Source organism: Haemaphysalis longicornis, unplaced genomic scaffold (assembly GCF_048455015.1).
Source record: "Haemaphysalis longicornis isolate Haplotype H1 unplaced genomic scaffold, Haemaphysalis longicornis Haplotype H1 scaffold_3, whole genome shotgun sequence".
In the NCBI taxonomy this organism is placed as follows: Eukaryota; Metazoa; Arthropoda; class Arachnida; order Ixodida; family Ixodidae; genus Haemaphysalis; species Haemaphysalis longicornis.
In genome coordinates, this window is record NW_027526335.1 from 87,202,238 (window position 1) to 87,223,080 (window position 20,843).

Sequence of the window (20,843 nt, forward strand, 5' to 3'; positions counted from 1 at the left end):
GAAATTTGTTTAAAGTTTTCCAATTTTCTGAAGCCTTTTCGCATCCTCTTCTTGCAGGTCGCTACCTCGATGAAGGTGTTTATTTTTGACGTGTTCAACTTGAAGGAGGCGCTGTTTGATCGTGGCCTCAGAGAGGTTTTGGAATGTAACGACACTGAAAAGGTAACATGTTGATTCTCGGTGGGAAAATCTTCAGCAAATCACGCAAAATATTGTGGTTTTGATGTTGTGGGTAGCATCACTGCCACACAGGATCAATTGTCCTTGAAGGACAGCTATCTGCATAAGGAGGGAGTTGGATGCGTTTATGAGGGCTGCGTGTGAGCAAGAAAACGCATTGTTAGGCAGCGCCCAGGATAATCGGTGTGTGAAACTACATGCAGGAGTGCTCAAAGTGGGTGGCCTCTAACCGTACGAGTGGTAGCATACAACCAGCTTGAGTGCTAGTACCGGCATTCACGTTAGCGATTTTCAGTTTTACGTATGCGCGTATCGAACATTTACGTCATGAGTGTACGAAGCTCGGCGATAAATGTTTGTGCAGCGCTAAAAATGAGGTCAGCTGAGCAGTTGTCATGCGGGGATAATGTATGTACAGTAAAACCTCGTTATAGCGAGACGGGCTATAGCAAAATAATGCCTATAATGAGCAAATTGTAATTCCCTCTAAAGTTTCCATAGAAACCAATGTATTTAAAACCTCATTTTAATGAGTCAAAATTTGCTCGTTGCGGGTTTCAACGAGCAAATTTTATTAGAAAATAACATTTCGATACAATTTCACGGCGGTGCATAACATGGATTTGAGATGGGGTGCAAGATGACAACTGCATTCTGCGCAGTTTGAAACTCCCACCATGCACCCTCCTGCAACACGTGCAAAGCCGGACGGCGCGCCGTGCGTCCACCGAAGCCATTCCCACCTTCCTCTCACTGCGCACGACACGCACGGCCGCGACGTGCTCGCCTGCAACTGTTGTGACTAGCCGACGCATGCCGCAGGAACGACGTCGTTGATTTCTTTTTTCCGGCTTCAGTCTTACCTTTTATCGTGCTGCACACGTGATTCGAGCAGCATGAATGTGTCAAGCTGAAAGCGAAAGACGCTAGACATGGCTGTGATGAAAGCCACCACATCAAGCACGAAGCTGAGCAAGCCATCGGTCGCATCGGAAAGATGCATCAACGTCCAATTATGGCTATAGCGATATATTGGTTATAACGAGCAAATAGCGGCGCCCCTTAAATTTTGTTGTAACGAAGTTAAACTGTGATTGCGCTTCCTTGAAATGGGCTAATTAAGAAAAGGGAAATTATTAGACAAACAGTATGACAAATATTGCACAGTGAATGATGGCGGAGCCTCGTGGAGCAACCATCTAGTTTTTAACATTTCTGTGGACAGCATTACCTGGCACTCGTGCACTTCCAGAGCTTGTCGCAAGTTCCTGCTGTTCTTGCTTTGGGTCAGTGAGTTTGCCATGGATAAGCACCTAGCCGTCCTCTTCAGCTGTGGACAAACAGCATGCACCCTACCGGCTGCTTGACACCCACTTTTTGTTTGTGAAGGGCAAGTTTCAGATATAAAAGGTACGCTGGATTACATTCGAGTGCTTCTGCTAAGATGACATCTTCCAAGTTGCACCTTCCAGAAAAGTTAATGCCAATCACAAGCACCCATGCTTGCTCGTAATCTCCTTCTCCCCGTCACCACCACTCCTATCTCTTCAAAACTGCATTGATATTGTCTTTTTAGTCGCTAGAAGCCCTAAAAATGTGCAATCTTCTACCCTCTACTTGAGTTCAGTTGTCTTTAACCATTCGGAAAGGCATTTTCCTGCAACGTGTTATTACTGTATGGGCATGTCCTTATGTGCCAAATTCTTCAGTATCCTGTTGTAGCATCACTTTTAGATGAAGCTTTGTGTGTATTTTAGCGTCTAGTTTAGTGTATAGCTTTGCATGTAATTAAGAAGCGTTGACTGTTGTTACATGTGTGTGTCTTATTTATTATACTTATTTTTTTTTTCATCCTAGGTGATTCACGGCTGCCGTCATCTCTCTGACTGCCTCTACCATCGGTACAAGGTCACCCTGAACAACGTATTTGACACCATGGCAAGTTCAGCTCGCTTCTTGCAGTGCTCTGCATTAGCGCAACCTCTGATCTGCAGTGTGCATTGGTTTCCATTGGCGTGCTTATTAATTTTCAGTTTTCTGCGCATATACCTGCTGTCATATCTGGAGTGTCACACTACTAAGCAATGCTTTGAGGTTTCCGTTCTCGGCCATGGTGGCCGTTTTTGTGGTGGAGGTGGAAAAGAAATGGGACTGTGTGTTGGTGTTTGCAAATGTGTTAAAAGGCTGCTGAAGGGCCTTTCAAGAAAATTTGTTGGGGCTTCACCTTAGAGTTTTCTCCACGCTGAATTCAAGAAACGTCCTTACTTCATATGTAAATACACGCAAACCACCTTTTTTTCACCAAAACAAACGAGCAGATCCCTGGCTACCTTTTGTGATTGGTCGGTAGTAGGTGACACAAGTGCTCCTTGGTATAGGAGAGCCTGAGGAAGACGTTAACATAACTCAAAATCATCTGCTCATGAGGACCTTTAGAAAGGGGTTCTTTGAGAACCACAATGACCCATGGCTGACTTTGGTGTCTTGGATGCAGGGAACTTGTGCATATATTGGATCGTTGCTTTTACTACCAGTGCTCATCACAACTTCTGGCACAATTTTTTAATGCACCATCGTCCCCTTCCTCGCGTGAGTTACTTTGTTTTTACATTCAGGCAGGCAGTTACACACTTTATGCCAGGGCCTATGTCGGTTCATGCGGGCTTGGGGTGGGTCGATTCGTGACCGGTCAGCGTAGAGAATGTTAGGCTTAGCATTGCAGCAGATTTTTACAATAGGGGAACCAGCGTTGGGGGGCATCCCAAAAGTTAGGGGAACCAAAATGCAACACGCTCGCGCATGACGAGGTTGAAAAGAGGGTCTTCCCCAACAACTCGCAGCTCGCTTGAGTTGCTCAGATGTTGGAAACTTTAGGCTTAGCGCCGCGACAGGTATTTGATCGCCGCTTTCACTACAATTGCGAATGACAGTCCCTAAACCACACTATCATCCTTTTTCTCACATGTGGAACTTAGCTTTCATCATCATTGGCGATTGGCGACAAGACACCTGCCGCGGTCTGTGTTCATTCTTGCGCGGAGGCAGCGCCGTCCTTCAGCCCTCCGCTGCATCGTGTGCTCGGGCAGATGGTGGTGCTAAGTCGCTGACCAGCCTCCACGGCTGGTTGGCATTGAAAAATGTAGGCTTAGCATCGTGGCTTATATTTGATCACCGCATTCAAAGTCACTGCGGAGGGCAATCTCTAGCACAATTTTATACTGCGCTATCGTCCACTTTCTGGCATGCCTACTTTTTTTGAGATTGCTTCGATTCTGGACAGTAGGGACGAGTGGGTGCTGCAGGTGCCTGCGCTGGTTCGAGCCGCTTCATGAGCCATACAGGCACACACAGCCGCCGTTATGTGGAGCATTTTCGTGTGCAGCAAACGCTTCATGTTTTCCAGCTTAATTTGTTTCTTGCTAACGACACATGACATCTACATACTTGGCTAAGCTATCGTCGTAGCCGACAGTGTTGACCGGGAAAATGAGCAAGGTGTTTGGGAAACCCAGAGTGTTGTGGTCCCCTGAATTTCCTAAATGCCCCCGTAACAAGGCATCAGTAACCTGGGGCACCTCCGTATGAGCCCCTTGCTTTTAAAAGAACAGAGTACCCGCAAACACAGCCAGCCTGGGTTACAGATGAAGACAATGCAATAGCCACGGGCATTGGGTAGGAAATCTCCAGTATCTACGAATCTCTTTGGGGAACCACTTAATTAATTAAAAACACAGTAGCATTATGACTAAAGAAATCCATGCGGAGACAACTCAAGAGAAAGATCAGTAAAGTTTTAGATTACGTGCCTGCTTAATTCAGAACTTCGCCCAGAAAACGGGGAAACAGTAAAGTGGCAGCGCACATTGCTGGTTGTCTTCCGAATAGGATGTTACTTCTGGTTTCTCGCTCTTCCGGCGGTGCGGGAGTGAGCAGCGGATGGAAAGTAGGGTCAGCTTTATCGATGAATACTGCTGTCCCCAGGCTAAAAATGACAAAAAAATGCTTACAGGCATAAACTATTCAATGTATTAACTGCAAAAAGTGGATTAGTACTAAATTTTAAAGTACTACAGTAGCCCTTTAAGGATCCCCACACAGTTTGAGCTGATCCGTAACATTCCATTATGGTGCCCATCACAGCCCTTGGCATAGTAGCTTGGCAAAATGCCATTTAATTCAAGTTGTCTGAGTGACCTTGGCACACTGCACAATTGCTTCATGTTACCAGTGCAGGATAACAAAATGTTAGTTAAATAAGGTATTCAAGTATTTATTTATAATTTATTTCAAATATTTCGGAGGCACTAGCTGGCCAAGTCACAACGTCAGTATTCCTAAAAGAATTACATGTTAAAAATAAGGGCCACTCTTATCGGTAGCCAGAAAGCAAGAACTGTTGTGTGAGTAACTTCAGTATAGTGATAAGCCTTCAGTTAATGGAAATTTTATTTGATGTGCCTGTGGGTAATGGTATGTGCAGTGTTATTTTTTATCACTGTTTGAGGCAAAAAGCTATGAGCTGATTAGAACACTGTTCGGAACAATAGCTGCTGCTGCTAAGCTGTAGCTGTAGGCCCATGCCAGCAAGACGGAGTGCATGCCGTCCACTGTTGCCGTCTCCCACGTGCCCGCTCCCTTTTGCCTCTTCTCAGGTGGCCGACGTGGTGATCTACTACGGCCGGAAGCTGGACGCCGGGCAGCAGCAGCTGCCCCGTTTTGTGCGGGGCCTCCAGAACTGTCTCCGGGGCTTCCTCAACCTCACCCAGGAGCAGCTCAAGTACACCCGCTCTCGGCAGGGACACCAGGAGGTAAGCAGGGCTCACTTTGCTGATCACCATCGCATCTCCGCTCTCTCTCTCTCTCTCTCTATATTATTTTGTACGATCTTAAAGTAACGGTAACAAACATTTCATGTTTATGATCTGTTTTGGCCAGGAACTGACCTCGTTCTACAGCTCCACACCTAGTACACTCACCCAGCTGAAATGGACTAAATCTCGCGTTTGTCACTGTGTTTTTATCATCCTATATAAACATAGTAATATATATATATATAAATATATATATATATATATATATATATATATATATATATATATATATATATATATATATATATATATATATATATATACACACGGTGAAACCCTGCGATAATGAAATTCCTGTGGCAACGAAATATTTTTGGATTCCCTGCGAACACCCATAGAAGCCCATGGTAAGTATTATATCTCGATAAATGGACATTGCTTAAACGGAGTTGTCGCTTAAACGGAACAGTAACCTGTAAGTTGGTTGGTTTTGTATTCAGATAACGTAAAAAAAACTTTCGGTAATTGGAACTAAAATTACCATGTCACCGTGTAAACGGAACCGAAAATAGAACTTCTTGTCAGACCCATTGCCATGAGCATTAGCTGCTGAAGATCCTCATCCTGAGTATGCAGTTGCAATGGCTCAAACAGAAAAAAAATGATGCATTTTTTAGTGCACAGTGATTAATTGTTGCCAAATAAACTTTGTGAATGCTGTGCCTAAATCTCTTGTAGTTTTCTTGCTGTCTGAAAAACTACCTCCTACATTTACCTTCTAGTGCTTAGTGTTCTATGAAATGGTGTTAAGAGAGTGCGCGCACATAAATTTGCACTATTGCGCATCTCTCTCAGTAAACAGAACTCCTGTTAAATGGAGCTAATTTTTTTGGTCCGTTGAAGTTTCGTTTGTCGAAAGTTTACTGTATTTCAGATCTCGCGGCAATGAAACGTTTTTGGAAGGCGATCCCGCATCAATGAAATCTGTTGCAAGTCCGGTCATTTGAATTGGGCATTCAAAATGGTTCCTCGCCAGTGGTGCTACCATAGTTCAATCAGCTGTAAAATTAGTTCCAAGCGGTGCATCAAAAAACCGTTCCTCTTATTGCATTCACCAGGATTCTTAGTATTCGAAAAGATAAAGATTTCAGTTTTATGACTAACACTGTTTTGTCTATTGTTCTTCCAAATATGACTAATTATCTTGGTGCCTAATTGACTTACTCAAAAAATATAGACATTTTTGAAATCAGTGGGAAAAAAGCAGCAAAACTGACAAGTTTCACAGAGTTTACTTGACAATTAAAGGAAGCTGTTTTAGAGCAGTGTCCCGCTTAAAGGAGCCGTGAAGACAAAACACAAGTTTGGTTCATTCAAAAGATTGCCTCGTTAGAATCAACTTCGCTCAAATAAGCTATATAATTGGGAAAAAAGGGAATAGCCGTGCGACCTACTACTAGCTCATTTCCCGCAACAGAGCCTATCATGATGGATAACCCTGAAACCAGCCAGCTCTGCAATTGGCGGAGGCCGGCAAAAGCATACACAAATTAGGCAGAGCTTGTAAGCTTGCCGAACGAGCTATTAGCGCTTCAATTTAGGGCACAATCTTTTTAAAGCAGTCAGAATGGTGGCACAAACAGTGGAAGTTAAGAAAGCACACGTAAACATAGAAGTACCGATGCGTACTGCTGTCGATACTGCGCGCACTATGCTTGGTTTAGCTGCACAGGACTGGGGCCTTTGGGGTTGTCTCAGGCGACACTGGCCGATTGACGCAAGCAACTGTGTCTTACGTGACCACATTTGTCGAGCGAGCACTATGTTTCACGAAACGATTATTTCCCCCCCTGAACAAAAACAAGCCAGGTTTAAATACAATAAAAAAACAAAAATGTAGAAAACGGCTTCCCGTGGTGTGGTGGCGCCATCTAGGTTCACTAACGGTAAACAAGGCTTCGCAATCGGGTGCAGAGCAGTCCGTTCCTGTGATGTCATTGCAGACCTCGAAAACACAAGCGTTTGCGGGAAAATCAAAATTTTAACTTACATTGATTAATTTCTCAGTGAATAAAACATCATTTGCATCCGGACACTTGGGCCATTATAAAACACGAAATCTTTCGAATAAAACAAACTTGAATTTTGTCTTCATGGCCCCTTTAATTTAAACACAAGTTATACTCACAGGCCACTTAATGAAAATACCAAAATAGTTCTGAAACCTTTCTCAGACTTTTTAATTTGGGGGTGTTCTGGTGCAAATTCTTTGTGGTGCTTCAACCTAAAAAAAAAAAAGAAAAAAGCTGACGAAGCTTGCACTAAGTCGCACAGGGCTTGAACCATAGTGAAGCTGTGGGATTTCTTTCTACGTGTGCACTGAAGGACACATCACCACGCATGTGTACGAGTTCAAAATTGTTTATTTACATGTTCCGTCGTCGCTTTGCACTGTGCTAGTAGTACCGTATTTACACGATTGTGTAAGTCAACTCGAATGTAGATCAACACCCCCACACCCCCCTCCCCCCCAATTGCATCTCAAAAAAAAGAAAAAGACGTGAGCGCAGCCTAGAAAATTGTATCACAAAGAGAAGCGCTCTTCCATCAACTGCTAATACCCCCCATACGGCGGCTCTTCTATTTATGATCGATGCTCCCACAAAAGCCATGCGCTCGTGGTGCGTGCAGTAGATAGCGCGTGGAATAATAATGCACTGTGGGTTCAGTGGGAAACTTTATACGCAATTATGAGAACACATTTGCTGCGAGATGACAACAAACTAAGCAACCGGCAGCGGCCACTGCTGTGCAATATCAAAACAAACAATCTGGCCGCTGACGGAAGCGGCCGCACATGATTTCCTTTTATTTGTGAGTACGTTACTCGCATTCAAGAAGCGTTTTGTTCGTCTCTAATACATGAAATGAGTAGTAGTGAATCCCTTGATTCAATGCACGGCACTAACGTAGCCACAATCATATCACATTGTTCACCACACTTCCGAACGCAATGGTGGGAGGTTAGTCGCTCTAAGTACGGTGGACAAAGCGCACAAATCGGGAACGCCAACTTTTAAAGTTGGCATCACCTTTTTATTGATGCCAGAATGTATGCAATGGTAAAATATTACTCTACGCTTCGACTATAACCATGGAAACGAGGATGCAAATCAAAGCTGTCCCCACCTCGTAACACCCGTGATTTCTCGTTTCTCTTGCCGTTACTAGCGGTACATGGTTCGATTTCGATTTTAAGTTGAACCCCCCAACATTCGATTGTCAAATTTGAAAAAAGGATTGACCTACAACCTTGTAAATACGGTAGTCACTGTCATATGCATCGATATCATCATTTTCCTTATGCCAAGCATTACATGCGCAGTAGCGCTTGACGACAGCTGGGGCGCAGCAGCGGCGCGTACGTGCACAGGGCATGCCCAGTGTTTCTGGAGTCGTGTCGAGGATCCGTGGAGCAGGTGTTGCGCCAGCTGTGGTCTTGTGGTTGCTAGGCGATGCGAGGTGCTTCTCAGGGTTTTTGCCTCTTTTTTTTCTTTTTCTAAAGTCACTGCGCGAGCTGGGGACGACGCTTAATGGTCGCCGCAAGGCACGTGCTCATGAGTGCTCGGCATTTTTTTGGTATTTTTAACGCACTACGTGCCCCACATTACGGCCAGCTACAACAGCTCCACTGTTGAAACTGATCTTAGTTGCTCCAAACTGCGCCAAAATTGGATTTTTGGTACTCCAAACTGCCCCAAATTAACGTTTTTGTGCTCCAAAAATTGCGCAAAGTTGGTGTTCATGAGTGGCATCACTGAGTGTGCCATCTGCACGTTAGCATTCAAATGATGTATCAGTTGAAACTAGAGCAATCGCTCCAACATCTTTCTTGCCGGAGGCTGACGCCAGCGGCCGCCAATTCCATAAACAAAGACTCTGTGACGCTGTTAAAGCGGGATTCACACGACGGAGAAACCCTCTCTTTTGGCCCGCGGGACCCGCTCACGTGACCGGTTTTAGGCTCCGCCCCTCGGTGGGGATAGCCCGCGGTGGCTCCGCGAAAGAAAATGCCTCCGCATGTTTTCGCTCGACGGCGGTGGCCCTCGGAGGGGAATGGAACCTGTTCCTCGGCGCTGTCGTCTGCTAGCCACTCCGCGTAGCTCCGCACGTGTGGATGCGCCGCCAGGCCGGATAATCCGGACACGTGCTCTTGACGTCACATATCCGTCCACCTCCGTGAGAGGGTTTCTCCGTCGTGTAAATCCCGCTTGTTCGTATGTTTCTACGATATCCCGATCTTGTTTGAAGGTTGCAATGAAATAGGTATTGTTGTTATCGGGAAAGGGCAGTTTTCTAAATGAGCCCAACTTGTATTTTGTCTTGATAGCCCCCTTTAAAATGGTTCTGCTTCGCTTTGGTGGGTCCCTTGCAGGAGTTGTTGTCCTCGTGGGAGCAGAGGCCCCTGACCCTGGGCCAGATCGATGCCCTGGTGAAGGACACGGTGTACCTGGCAGAGCTCTCCCATGCCTGCCTCAAGCAGCTGCTGCTCCGATTTCAGCTCGGCGTGCAGTTCTTCCTCGGGCTGGAGCGCAACTGCAGCGCACAGGAGCTCGACTGCTTGCCCCCGGTATGTCCGTGGCTCTGCTGCCTCCGACGTGATCTCGCTCAGCATCGTGTGAGCGGGAGAGAGGGATTGGGAAGGCCGTCCTGTGATACTTGGTCCGTGCGTGCATATCTTTAAAATTGTTGTTTTAGCGCTTTGACTCTGAGATGGCCCCCCCCCCCAGATAGGCATGTAAGATGAGTTTGTTTTAAAGGGACACTGAGGTGAAGTCGAACTCTTATTCGTGACTCCATTGCATAGCTCATAACTCGAGGAATGTTCAATTTCCCTATTCCGTGGAAGTCTAGAGCCTTGGTGTAATTCTAAATGCGCAGTCCCACTTACGAATCGCAGATGTTGTATGACGAGCCGGCCCTTGCTTTGTGACGGTGCAGTCAATTGCTCTCGGATCAAATTCCTTCATCGCGCTATGACCTTGCACATTGGTTAGCCAGTCATGGCCAGAGTCTGCTGACATAGGCGGAAGCCATAGGTTTGTTTACATCCGGCATTGCAAATGGCGGCAAGCTGTAGATGTCAAGTGACATGCCGTTCAATTCGTTTTTTTAGTCAGCGGCTTCAGCATACACATGTACGAATCAACGAATAGTGTGGGGCTCATCAGGGCGCGGAAACCTGTTTGAATTGTAAAAGCGCAAGTAATTCGTAGGTAGATAGTGGGATGGTAGACTGCCTTGCAGTCTTTTCACATTTCTATCGCCGAAAGTAAACACCGTGGAGTTCAAAGGCACCAGGGCCCGCTTGCTCGAAGCCAAATAAGACAGTCTTATTCGCAGTCTAATCTGATTGGCAGTCTTATTTGGGTTCTTATGTTTCCTAGGCTATAAAACGCTTTCTGGAAACTTATAAGACAGCAAATAAGAATCTAAATAAGAACGCAATAAGACTGTGAATAAGCCTGCTCCGAGCAGTCTTATTTACAGTCTTATGCTGACGTGGTCAGTCATTTCATGACGAAGATCGACCTCCATACCGGGAAAAACAAGTGCAGTAGCCGTAGAAGTGGCGAACGATACCGAGCGGCGGCCGTTCGACCGTCTGCTTGGAACAAATAAATGCCTGTTCCGAGGAGATTGACGCCATTGGAAACGCCGTCGGGAGAGAAGGTGGAAAGGGACAGACAACGCAGGCGCCGGAAGACGCAAGGCCTACCTACTTTGATGTGGCACCGATGGCTGCAGCCAACCACCGTTTTCAACTTTCGCTGTGCGCTATGGGCGTGTGCTTGTTTTCCCCGGGCAAAGATTGGCAGGAATGATAGTCAGTGGCCCGATATTAGTCCCGAGCAGACATCGGGCGGCCAAGTGCGCGGTGTGAATGTGTGATCGTCTGCTATGCCAGCTGTCACCACAGTAGCTACGAAAAGGCGTATGGAAAGGACAGAACAAATGTATTGTTTTATAAAATCATGCCCATCAACTCAGGAACAACAAATAGACGTTCACACAATAGAACTGCAATGTGACAACAAAATTACACACTGCAGCAAAACGCTAGCAGCCTGTAGTACCTATGCCCGTGAGCGTCAAATAAAATCGCGTTTTCAAGAGAAGCTGCGCAGACTTTGTGTCTTTCCATCCTTCTCTTCGAAAGTGGCGGTTACGAAGCTTGATTGTTTGGGTTTGTACTTTGATTGGGCATTCTGCTTGAGCAATCGGGATCCGGAGGCGGCACGTAAAAGCAGCATGCATAATACCAACATTCGGCTATATTCTACAGCGTGATTGTTTACAGCTGCAACCCTCGCTGGCATGCTGCCGGCGAGGCAGCGGGTTGTTGCGATTGTGTCGCTGTTCCAGGCGGCATGAGCCGCTGGAGTGCTCGTTGCATCCGAGTCTACGACGATGAACTCGAAGCCAATTCGCAACTTTCTAATTCACAGTGAGATGAAAAGCACGACTCGTGTTGCGACAACGTAAGACAACGTCGCTGCTTTTTGCGTCAGCCCAGTGGGTTTCTCGGGCCCACGCTTCAAGCAGACGATCTTTGTTTATGACTTCGTTTATGCGGCCAGGCGACCGAGGCCCGGCTGCGTGAGTTGGCTTACCAAGGATTGCGGAATGATCATTGTAACGTATTTGTGACAAGGCCCAAATACGCCGTCTGATGGTCAGCATTTCTTGAATTTATCCAATCATGGTTCAAAATAAACGCCTGCCCAACACCGGCGACAGCAACAGAGCAGTTTTGCGGCGTATTCCCCGCTTTTCCCTAGGGTACTCTCTCATACTCATCTAGGTACCCGCCGTCCCTATAGTCTTCAATAAGACTGCTCTGTAGCCTGTCCCGAGTGCTTTCGAGCAAGCGCACTAGTCTGAATCTTATTCGCGGTCTTATTGGAGTCTGTGAATCAGACTGCCAATAAGAACGTGTGTTCGTGCAAGCGGGCCCAGACCTTTAACGTCTTTGAAAAGATGCAAAGTTTGCAGGCCGGGATACGAGTGTTTTGTCGTGAAAGCAAACTTGTATTTCTGCCTGCTATAATATGTTAAAAAGAGTCTGCTTGAGTTCATTATTTTCGACTCTTCCTGCAACCCGCAGTGCTTATGGCACTTTATAGATTAGTAGCATGTGTTTTAGAGTGATTTCTGCCAGTTCTTATCGTGATGGTGTGACATATTTTACTTCAAATGCCAATGTATAAAGCACGAAGGAAGTTGTACGGGATGGGGGAACAGCTCTTCCAAACGCAGCCACATCATCGCTCTTTGCAAGTGTGAACACCGCCTTGTTGCGTGGGTTGTAGGAGCCCAAGTCACAAGTAGGAACCGGCCTTAGCTTTAGAAAGAACAGAAACACCATGCAATTGCAATGACATGGGGTGCTGCCTCAGTGTTCAGAACCTTGATTTCCTCGTTTTTCACGCTAAATATGTGCTTTTTGTTTGCACATGTGCTGGGTATACAGATCAAATATGCTCGCAAGACGTGCATACTCGCAAGCCGCATCCAACACCAGCAATTTGGTGAAGAGGGTGTTTCAAAAGTAACAACACTGGTAGTGGTTTTTTTCTTGTAGAAAGAAAGAAAGAAAAATCCCAGGCCATATCCACTGACGTGAAACCTGGGGAGGGGCGAAGCATGCAGTGTATAAGTATTCTTGGCGCCTTGGCGTTTTTGCCAACGGAGATGAAACCGTTGGGGGTAGACGCGTACTGCTTTGCTGTAGAAGTCTCGTGTCTTTGAAGCACGAAGCGTTCTAGCGCGAGGCGTGAACGAGTGTCCCGGTGTTTCAGTACCATGACTACATGAGACGACGGTTACGACGCCAATGACATGATGCGCCGACAGCGCGAGCCCGTAAGGGGCTTCGCTCCTAAAATGTGCATAACCTGCTGTCACATTCTAGACCTTGGTGAGGTAAGGTAGTGAGGAAACTGACTCCGTTCAGCCTCCCTTTAAAAGATTCATATAACGTGTGTGGTGTTCATAACTAAAATGAGATGTATCTGATGTATTGTGGCTTCAATGGTGACCTTTGTAAGCAGCTTTGTGCGTGTCCCGTCCGCAGGACCACATCCTGCCCGCAGGATTCAAGGATGCCCTGAGGGGCCTGCCGGGGCCGCACAGGCACTACGACAACTACGATCAAGACTGCAACAGGGAATACGGCCGCTATGGTAGAAATAATGGTAGGTCGAGGGTCCCGCTAGCTGAATGTCTCCTGTTTAAAATCATTTTGCATTAAATTTTGGGTACATTTAATGTCTGGAGTTTCTGGCCGTGACGACTTTGTCGTAAGAACTGTTCATGTGGTACAGGAATTGTGGCAGGGGTGACTTCAAGTTAGATTTTCCGCTAGTTTCAATTAGCTTGAGATTCTGGCCCATAATGATTAGCACGGTCATGTAGAAAAACAAATTGTGTTGTGGCTCTTTCAGATCTGCAGTCGCAGGGTCGAATAAGGTGGTTTTGCCAGTTGTACCTGTAAAAATTTGGATATGCTGTGAAACAAATATATTATGTGCTTACACTGCACCAGAGCTGCTGATGTTGCTGTAGCCACAATTGGCTTCCGAGTTTTCTGGTGACCTTTTAGTGCTTAGTGGCCTTTCCTTGCAATAATAGTAAAAAAAAAAACATTTGAGAGCATAGAACCATGCAATTTAGGCTCAACTTTGACTCTTTCTGCTAGCCAGTGTGTGTGGAACTTAAAAACTAAACATTTAATTAGTTCAACAATTCCAAGAAGACCCAAATGTCTTTACGAGAGGCAGAAGTCCATTGCAAACATTGAAGTTTTAATCAATGACGTTGCTCAAAGCCCATCGCAGATTCTTTACAAATGTTCATTACAAACGGTGCTTCATGTTTGCTGTCCCATTGGTAGGCCACCTAGCAGGACATTTTCAGTCATGCACAAGACTTGATATAAAACTGGTTCCTTATAAGTGCTGATTACAAATGGTACTTCATGTTTAGTGTCGTGTTTTTAAAGCCATCTAGCCGGGCATGTCCCCTTTTCAGCCTCGGACAAGATTGTTGCCAACGTTGCCAACAAAATCCGTTGCCAACGAGGTCTGTTTTGTTGCAGATGAAGTTTGAACTGCAGAGTATCGCAGTAATTTATGGACAACTTTGTGTGCAGAGAACAACAGATACCAGCATCGTGGCCAGCAACAATGGCGCGACAACCGCTATTGGAGGGACCAGGGCAGGGGTCGCTCTGCGGAGCCGAGGGGTGCGCGGAGCCAGGGAGACGCTGTGCGTGGTGGCCAGCGCAATGGCTTGGGAAGTGATCTGCTTGGGGAAGCCTGTCAGGCAGACGACAGCCTGATGTTGGTTGCGATGCGCCACCAGGGAGGAAACTGTAACGACGACAAGCCTGGAGACACAACCGGTGAGTCGAGCAGATGTCGTTGCTAAACTTTCCTGCCACCACGGGGCCACCTTTTCACTTGTGCCCAGCTGGTGTCCCATTAGTGGGAAGCTTTTGGTTAGGTGTAGCAGTTGTAATGAAACGTCGAACGTCATCTGACCGGTTGCACGGATCGGTTAGAATTCTGGCCAGTCGCACGAAAACTCTATATTATTGCCGTTGAATATCAGCGCGACAAAGAAAAGGCATGAAAATACAGTGGAATCTTGGTCATACGAATCTCAAGGGGCAGCAAAAATATTCGTATCACCCGAAAATTCGTATCATCAGAAAACTAGAAAAAATGGAAATGGTGCCGCGCATGCGGCAGGCGCGGCAACATGGAGTCAGCTCTTGCTGTGAAGAGGTGCAGGTAGCTTCAGCGACCGCTTCTAACCTTTTGTTAGAACGCAGCTCAAGATGTAAACTAAATTGCTCATGCGGTAAAGGAGCTGACAGTGTGAGAGAAAACTGCACTATAAAATGTCATCCGCGCCAAATATCCGCTGCAGAGGTGGCCCAGCCAGCTGCTGCGAGCACTTTCAAACTGCCGTCGTGAAGAGCGCGCCTCCCCATTGGCGCAAGTCGGCAGGCTCTTCCCACTGCCGTGCATCATTTTCCGAGCGAGGTAGAATCGTAGAATGTAGAATCTGACGCAGGGGCAAAATCGTCGACACGGGCGTCAAAAGAACGCGCGCTCATCGCCGACGCGACGCACGCACACGGGCTCAAGCGTGAACCGCATGCAATTCGTGCGCGCCGGCGTTGCGCGTGCGTTATTTTTACGCCTGCGGCGACAATTTCGCCCCTCCGTCAGATTCTGTCTCGCTCGGAAAATGATGCGTGACGTGCGCGGCAGTGGTGGGAGCCTGCCGACTTGCTCCATTGGGGAGGCGCGCTCTTCATGGTGGCAGTTTGAAAGCGCTCCGCACATCCCGCTGGCCCCGCCGGAGATGTTTAGGCTTACCACGGTGGCGGATATTTTTTGATCGGCGCTTTCCCTAGCCGCGCGGATGATGCTTTGCAGTGTCGTTTTCGCCCACATTATCAGCTCCTTTACTGTACAAGCAACTTCATTTGTTTCTTAATGGGCATTTTTAAGAGCGATCAGAAGCGGTTGGTCGAGCTACCCGCACCACTTCGTAGCCGGTGATGCCGCCATGCTGCCGCCGCGCGCAGCATGCGGGTGGTATTCGCGGCGGCGTCAGCGCGCTTGTGGCGTGTGCGGCGTGTTTTCGTGAACAGAAAACGCTCCATACGGTTCACGCTTCAACATAATCGATGCGCTAGTGGTGCAGGCAACACGGCAAGGCGACAACAGGATAGGTAGAACGCGGGGCATAGACGGAAGCGAGGAATGTGGAGTAGGCAAAATGGCGAGGGTATTCACCGTCAGAAATGAGGGAACGCTTGATTGCCACGGTTTATTCAAGAAGTAGAATACAAAAAAAAAAAAAAAGGAAGCTAGAATCACCCGAGTTGCAGCCAGCGGAAACGAAAGGTACAGAGAGAAGAGATTGCAGCGGGAGGTAAAAGAAGGAAGGGAGAAAGAACAGGCGTGGAGAGGGCGAAACGTTCGGTTTGTTCGGAACAGCACCTCCCCACGAGGAGGATTACCGTCAATGGGGGAGGACTAAAGCTTTTGTGCCCGCGCAAAACCAAGGCGCCGTACGGCTGCACCGACACTCCCACCTCCCATCCACGCCGCAGTCGTCTGCTCGCGTGTTTGTATCACCCGCACCGGAGTGATAAATGCGTACGGATCATCCGAATTATTTTACATTGCATACAATGCATTTTGGCTGGGGAATTTTGAAAATTCGTATCACAACGAAATTCGTATCAACCGAATTTGTGTCACCGAGATTCCACTGCATGAAAGTAAAGTGGCAACAATTTCAAGCACGGAATGTTTCTCGCGTCCTTGAAAGGCGCGGTGTGGGCTGGCATGCTGCACACTTGTTTATCTCAACAACACACAACTGTACCATTCAATTAAATGCGAAAGCACTGTATAACCATCGCACACCTAATCAAAACCCAGAAAGAGAAGAGACACCACATGGGCTGTGTACTCACCTGACCAAGTGAAGCGAATGTCATTACGTTGTCATCAGACAAGGCGTTTTGTCTTGTGGCTGGACCGGGCCCTAATTCGCCGCTTGCAGAGTGCTCGCGCCAAATGCGTGGTCTGGCGCAAGATCTTTTTCCTTTGTGCTTCTCAAAGCGATCTGCGCATGCGCTGTAGCTCACCCTCTCGCCCACGACTCGCCACTCATTCCCCTTCGCAGCGTAAATGCCATTTCAAGAAAGGTCTTTTCGGCGAATCGTCGGGGCCGAAGAAATTAGTACCGTTTCCTACTTTGAGAACACCACCACAACAGCGCTCGGATAAAACAGGAATTCAAAAATGCGCCTTTTCGACAAATTGCAAGGCAAAAATAAATCGGTCCCTCACAAATCGTATTAAGTGCATCTAACTTAGTCGAAAGTGTGTTTCGGCCAATGTATCTCCCAAATAGACATTTTAAAGACATTTTGCGCAACCTAGGTATGCGCGTGGCTGGCTTAGCTGTTTTCTATTAAGTGGCTGTATGTCTTGTACACCCGGTGTGCCCCTAGTTACATTAAAATTATGAACTAGATCGGTGGAAGTGCTGTGCCATTTGCACCACGCTGCGCCAATCCACTTTTTTTGTGCACCATCCTGCTCCAAAAGGCAGTATAGCAGAGAAACTGCTCCCAAGCGGGACTGCAAAATGTGAGTCAGCTGTGACATTATGTGCATTGCCAATCGCATTGTGCAGGGAGCGGTAGGGACTCTTTCATTCCGCTGTTATGCACGACGTGGTGTGCTGCGGCTGACTCCCTAAAGGACTTCACACCCTGAGTCACTCGTCACAATTTCCTGGTCTCCAAGTGACTATGTGGTTTTACGGGACTTGAGAAGGACACGGGCAACGCGCAAACTTTTCCCCTTAAATGCGGCTTCACTGCACAGCGCACTGCGCGGTGATGCATGCCGCGTCACCGGCAGGCGTTGCACTCTTCCCGCTTATTGTGAAAAGCAAAGAATGAAATAGCCTTAACATTCATTCGGACGCTCGCCATTTTATCTTATCGTGAGTGCAGCTGCCATTCCAAAGGGTAGATGTGGCCGTGCCGTGTCACATGACCAGGATGGCATAACAGGTGCGGCCCTGACACAAGCGAGAGGGGAGATTTTGTTTACCTAGCATCTATCTGCAAGTAATCAGCTCGACAGGCTTGTCTTATCCCCTCCCCTCCCCCGCCCCGCCATTCTTGTAGATAGGCTGCTGTTTGCGCTCAAAAAGAAGGTGATAAACACTTGTACGTTCGTTATTTGGGTCACAGTTGCATGGTATCTGTTACGTAGATAGAAGCATGCATTAATTGGTCGAAAGGACACGCAATACACTAGGGTATTTTCTTCTCGTGTTTTGCGAACAACATTTATTTTTGATTGCTCTGGAGTGTAGAAGTCTGGCTAAATGTAGCTGTTCAAGGCACTGCTTTTATTGCTTTTTCAGCTGGTGTGTTCAGTTATGGGAACACGTATTTTCTAACTCATTGGAAAAGTGGTCAGCTGAGTATTGATTGAATATTGAGCAAAAACAATTTGAACTTTTGTCTGTTTTTGCATTTGCAGGACATAAAAAAAGTGCTAATAAATGATGTTTGACTAAAAATCTGCTCCCAAACACATTTGCACTGCTCCAAAATTCGTCTCTTGATGATCCAAAGTTGCTCCAAAACTCCCCTTCTATTGCTCCAAAGCTGCTCCAAAACATCGTTATTCCTGCTTCCACCCCTGGAAATGCAGTAACTGCCTGTGAGACAGTTAAATTGGTGCGCTAACAAGGAAATTCTAATGCAGTTCATCAATATGACAATGTTTCTTCAGAAACATCAGATAGGAAGAGGAGAAGTAAACTTCATTAAGAGGAGCCTTAGGTGCTAACGTCTGGGCAACTACTGCTGCCTGGTGGAGTGTTTCCTCTTGTCCGGGATACCCTGGACTGCGCTGGCCACCCTGGGCCTTTCCACCAGGCTATGCTGGGAGAAGGTTGGAGCTGGTCAGCCGTGTAACCCACTGATAAAGAAAAACGTGCGGTGTTTGTCCTTTCTTAACAATCGTCGTACTCGGCTCATAAGTGGTGCAGGCACTTTACTATGAAAAAATTGAAACACGTGCTGTGCATGCAGCAAGAAAAATGGCCACCTTCCTTTTTTTCACTTCCGCTCACGCCTTATTTGTGGTAGGCTGTCAAAACAGCAGATAAACTTACCTTTGAAGCAGTGCATAAGCATATCACATGATTGTGCCCCCTCTGTCCTTTCCACAGCATCAGGCTCACTAAAAAAGCCTGTCGGTGTTGGTCAAAATATCGCACAACTTGATGCTTTCTGTGCCCACCAGACAACGATTTGAGCATTGTCATAGATATGGTCTTTGAAGCTGCTAGAGATGATTTGGCGTTTCATTGAGGCAGCAGTAAAGCACCCTCCCTCGAAACACCGCGACCAGATGCTGCTTTGAAAAAAAAAAAAAAAAAGCCCCAGCCCAAGAGCAAGATGGTTGCGCCAGACTGTTGGCAGAATATGCTACGAACGTGGGGTTGCGAACAGTCGAGGCGATTTTTGTGCAAGGTTTAGGGCCTGTTTTAATGTAGAATATTTGTTATGACTCGTACCTTAACCTATGGCCGCGCACTACTCATGGCATATGGCCATGTGGAAAACTGGCTGAAAATGGCAAGACCAGATATATCCTGTCTCAGACTGACATGTTCGCGCTGGGGGGTTTGCCCTTGCAGGGACAGAAACCTTGCTCTAGGAATGCACACAATTGCTTCCTTGGTCAGGAGTAGTTTCGTTGTCCCATTTTGTGCACCGATGACTTTTTTCAGGGAGAGGTTAATTCATGTTCCCTGGGCAGCATATAGCGGCAGAGCGTTTTAAGTGCAGGGCACTTTAGGGGCTCGTCTTGTCGTCTAGCTCAATTGCTGGACCCAATAAGAGCCACACATCGTTCTGTCGTCGCGGCGTCACACAGAGGCTTCAAAAGCCAAGCAGTTTATATAGTTATAAGCGTTCGAAACTCATGAACCGCTGGCACTTGTCATACATCTTCCCGTTGTTTAGCGCAAATAAAAAAAAAAAAAAAACGCTGCAGGTACATTTGAGGCAAAATTACAAAATTAACTGGCAGCGTTCACGTTCATTTAGTTAGGAACACTTGTTCGGTTGGTTTTTACAATAGTAAGCGAAGATAAGTGGCAGTGCAACGTCGGCACGTGCGTGGTTTGGAAAAGCAAGCACACAAAGAAAAACTCCCGCTGGCTCTGTTTCGGGCAGGGGGCACGCGAGCACTGCAAAGGCGGGAAATTTGAATTGCATTTGGTGGTAGCAGTGAGTGAATAACCGCGCTACAGCCCATTATGGCGAATCACGGCTCTGCACTTCCGACAGCTTTCACATTCAGTGGAACGGCTTTAATTTTGTGTTACTGTTACACTTACACCCATTGTTTTATATTTGTGCAGCGCAAGTTCCAGTGATGGCCAATGGACACGCTGGTTTGGGGCCACACGGAGCTATGAATGGACACGGCTATACCAATGCCCTCTCGGGTGCCAATAATTTGATCGACTCGGAAAGCGAAAGCAGCGACGAAAGCGAGCACGAAGTGCCGCTCTGCAGCGGACGCCGTACTGAGGAAATGCACGACGTGGGAACCCACGGTAACGGAAAGGCTGAGCCCATCGACCTGCGCAAGTTCGTCGGGATGTCTTCTGCTCTTCCAGGAGCAGGAGTTGAGGAAACTTCGATGGCTGTAGTAGGTAGCAGTACACTGCTAACCGCGAATGCCGACAGAGGCGAAGAAATAGTCTGCACTCCTCTACGCGAGCCGCTGCCTACCAGCCCAGATGCATGCACTGATGCCAATCAAGGAAGTCCAGGACTTTCACCGAGTGGCTGGGGAGCTCGACCAATGGAAAACAAGTACAAGGAAATGTCATTCCGGCCAGCAGACATGCAAGTACTCAAGTATTCCGGTTAGCCAGGCAACAGAAAAGGTTTCCAGTTTGCTAGTCTCCCATCGTGTTCATATTGTATGAAGACCATTATGTCCCACTACGAGTGCTGGCATGTTTCACACTGAATTAAGCATTCGTAATGAACTTAAATCTGGTTGTAAGGCATTTGCTTAATTTTTTTATTCAAGTTCAGGTATGGTGCATAATTCATACTGTATTAAGCATTTGTAACATTCTGCTCTTTTCATGAGACACCTATTTGCATTATGAAGCATTTGCTGAATTTTATGTTCGTACAGGCAACAT

At 46.9% G+C, this 20,843-nt stretch overlaps 1 protein-coding gene across 1 annotated transcript in view; it reads left to right on the forward strand.

Annotated features, from left to right (window-relative positions):
• Nucleotides 1–20,567, forward strand: part of LOC144174780 (piRNA biogenesis protein EXD1-like) — a 32,098-nt gene extending 11,531 nt beyond the window's left edge. Inside the window, exons 7-13 of the mRNA XM_077703658.1 lie at nucleotides 58–162; nucleotides 2,038–2,118; nucleotides 4,833–4,988; nucleotides 9,427–9,621; nucleotides 13,129–13,249; nucleotides 14,206–14,457; nucleotides 20,043–20,567. Of these exons, the coding sequence (XP_077559784.1) occupies nucleotides 58–162; nucleotides 2,038–2,118; nucleotides 4,833–4,988; nucleotides 9,427–9,621; nucleotides 13,129–13,249; nucleotides 14,206–14,457; nucleotides 20,043–20,560 (1,428 nt within the window). The 3' untranslated portion in view covers nucleotides 20,561–20,567. The remainder of the gene's footprint in view (nucleotides 1–57; nucleotides 163–2,037; nucleotides 2,119–4,832; nucleotides 4,989–9,426; nucleotides 9,622–13,128; nucleotides 13,250–14,205; nucleotides 14,458–20,042) is intronic.
• Nucleotides 20,568–20,843: the final 276 nt, after the last annotated feature.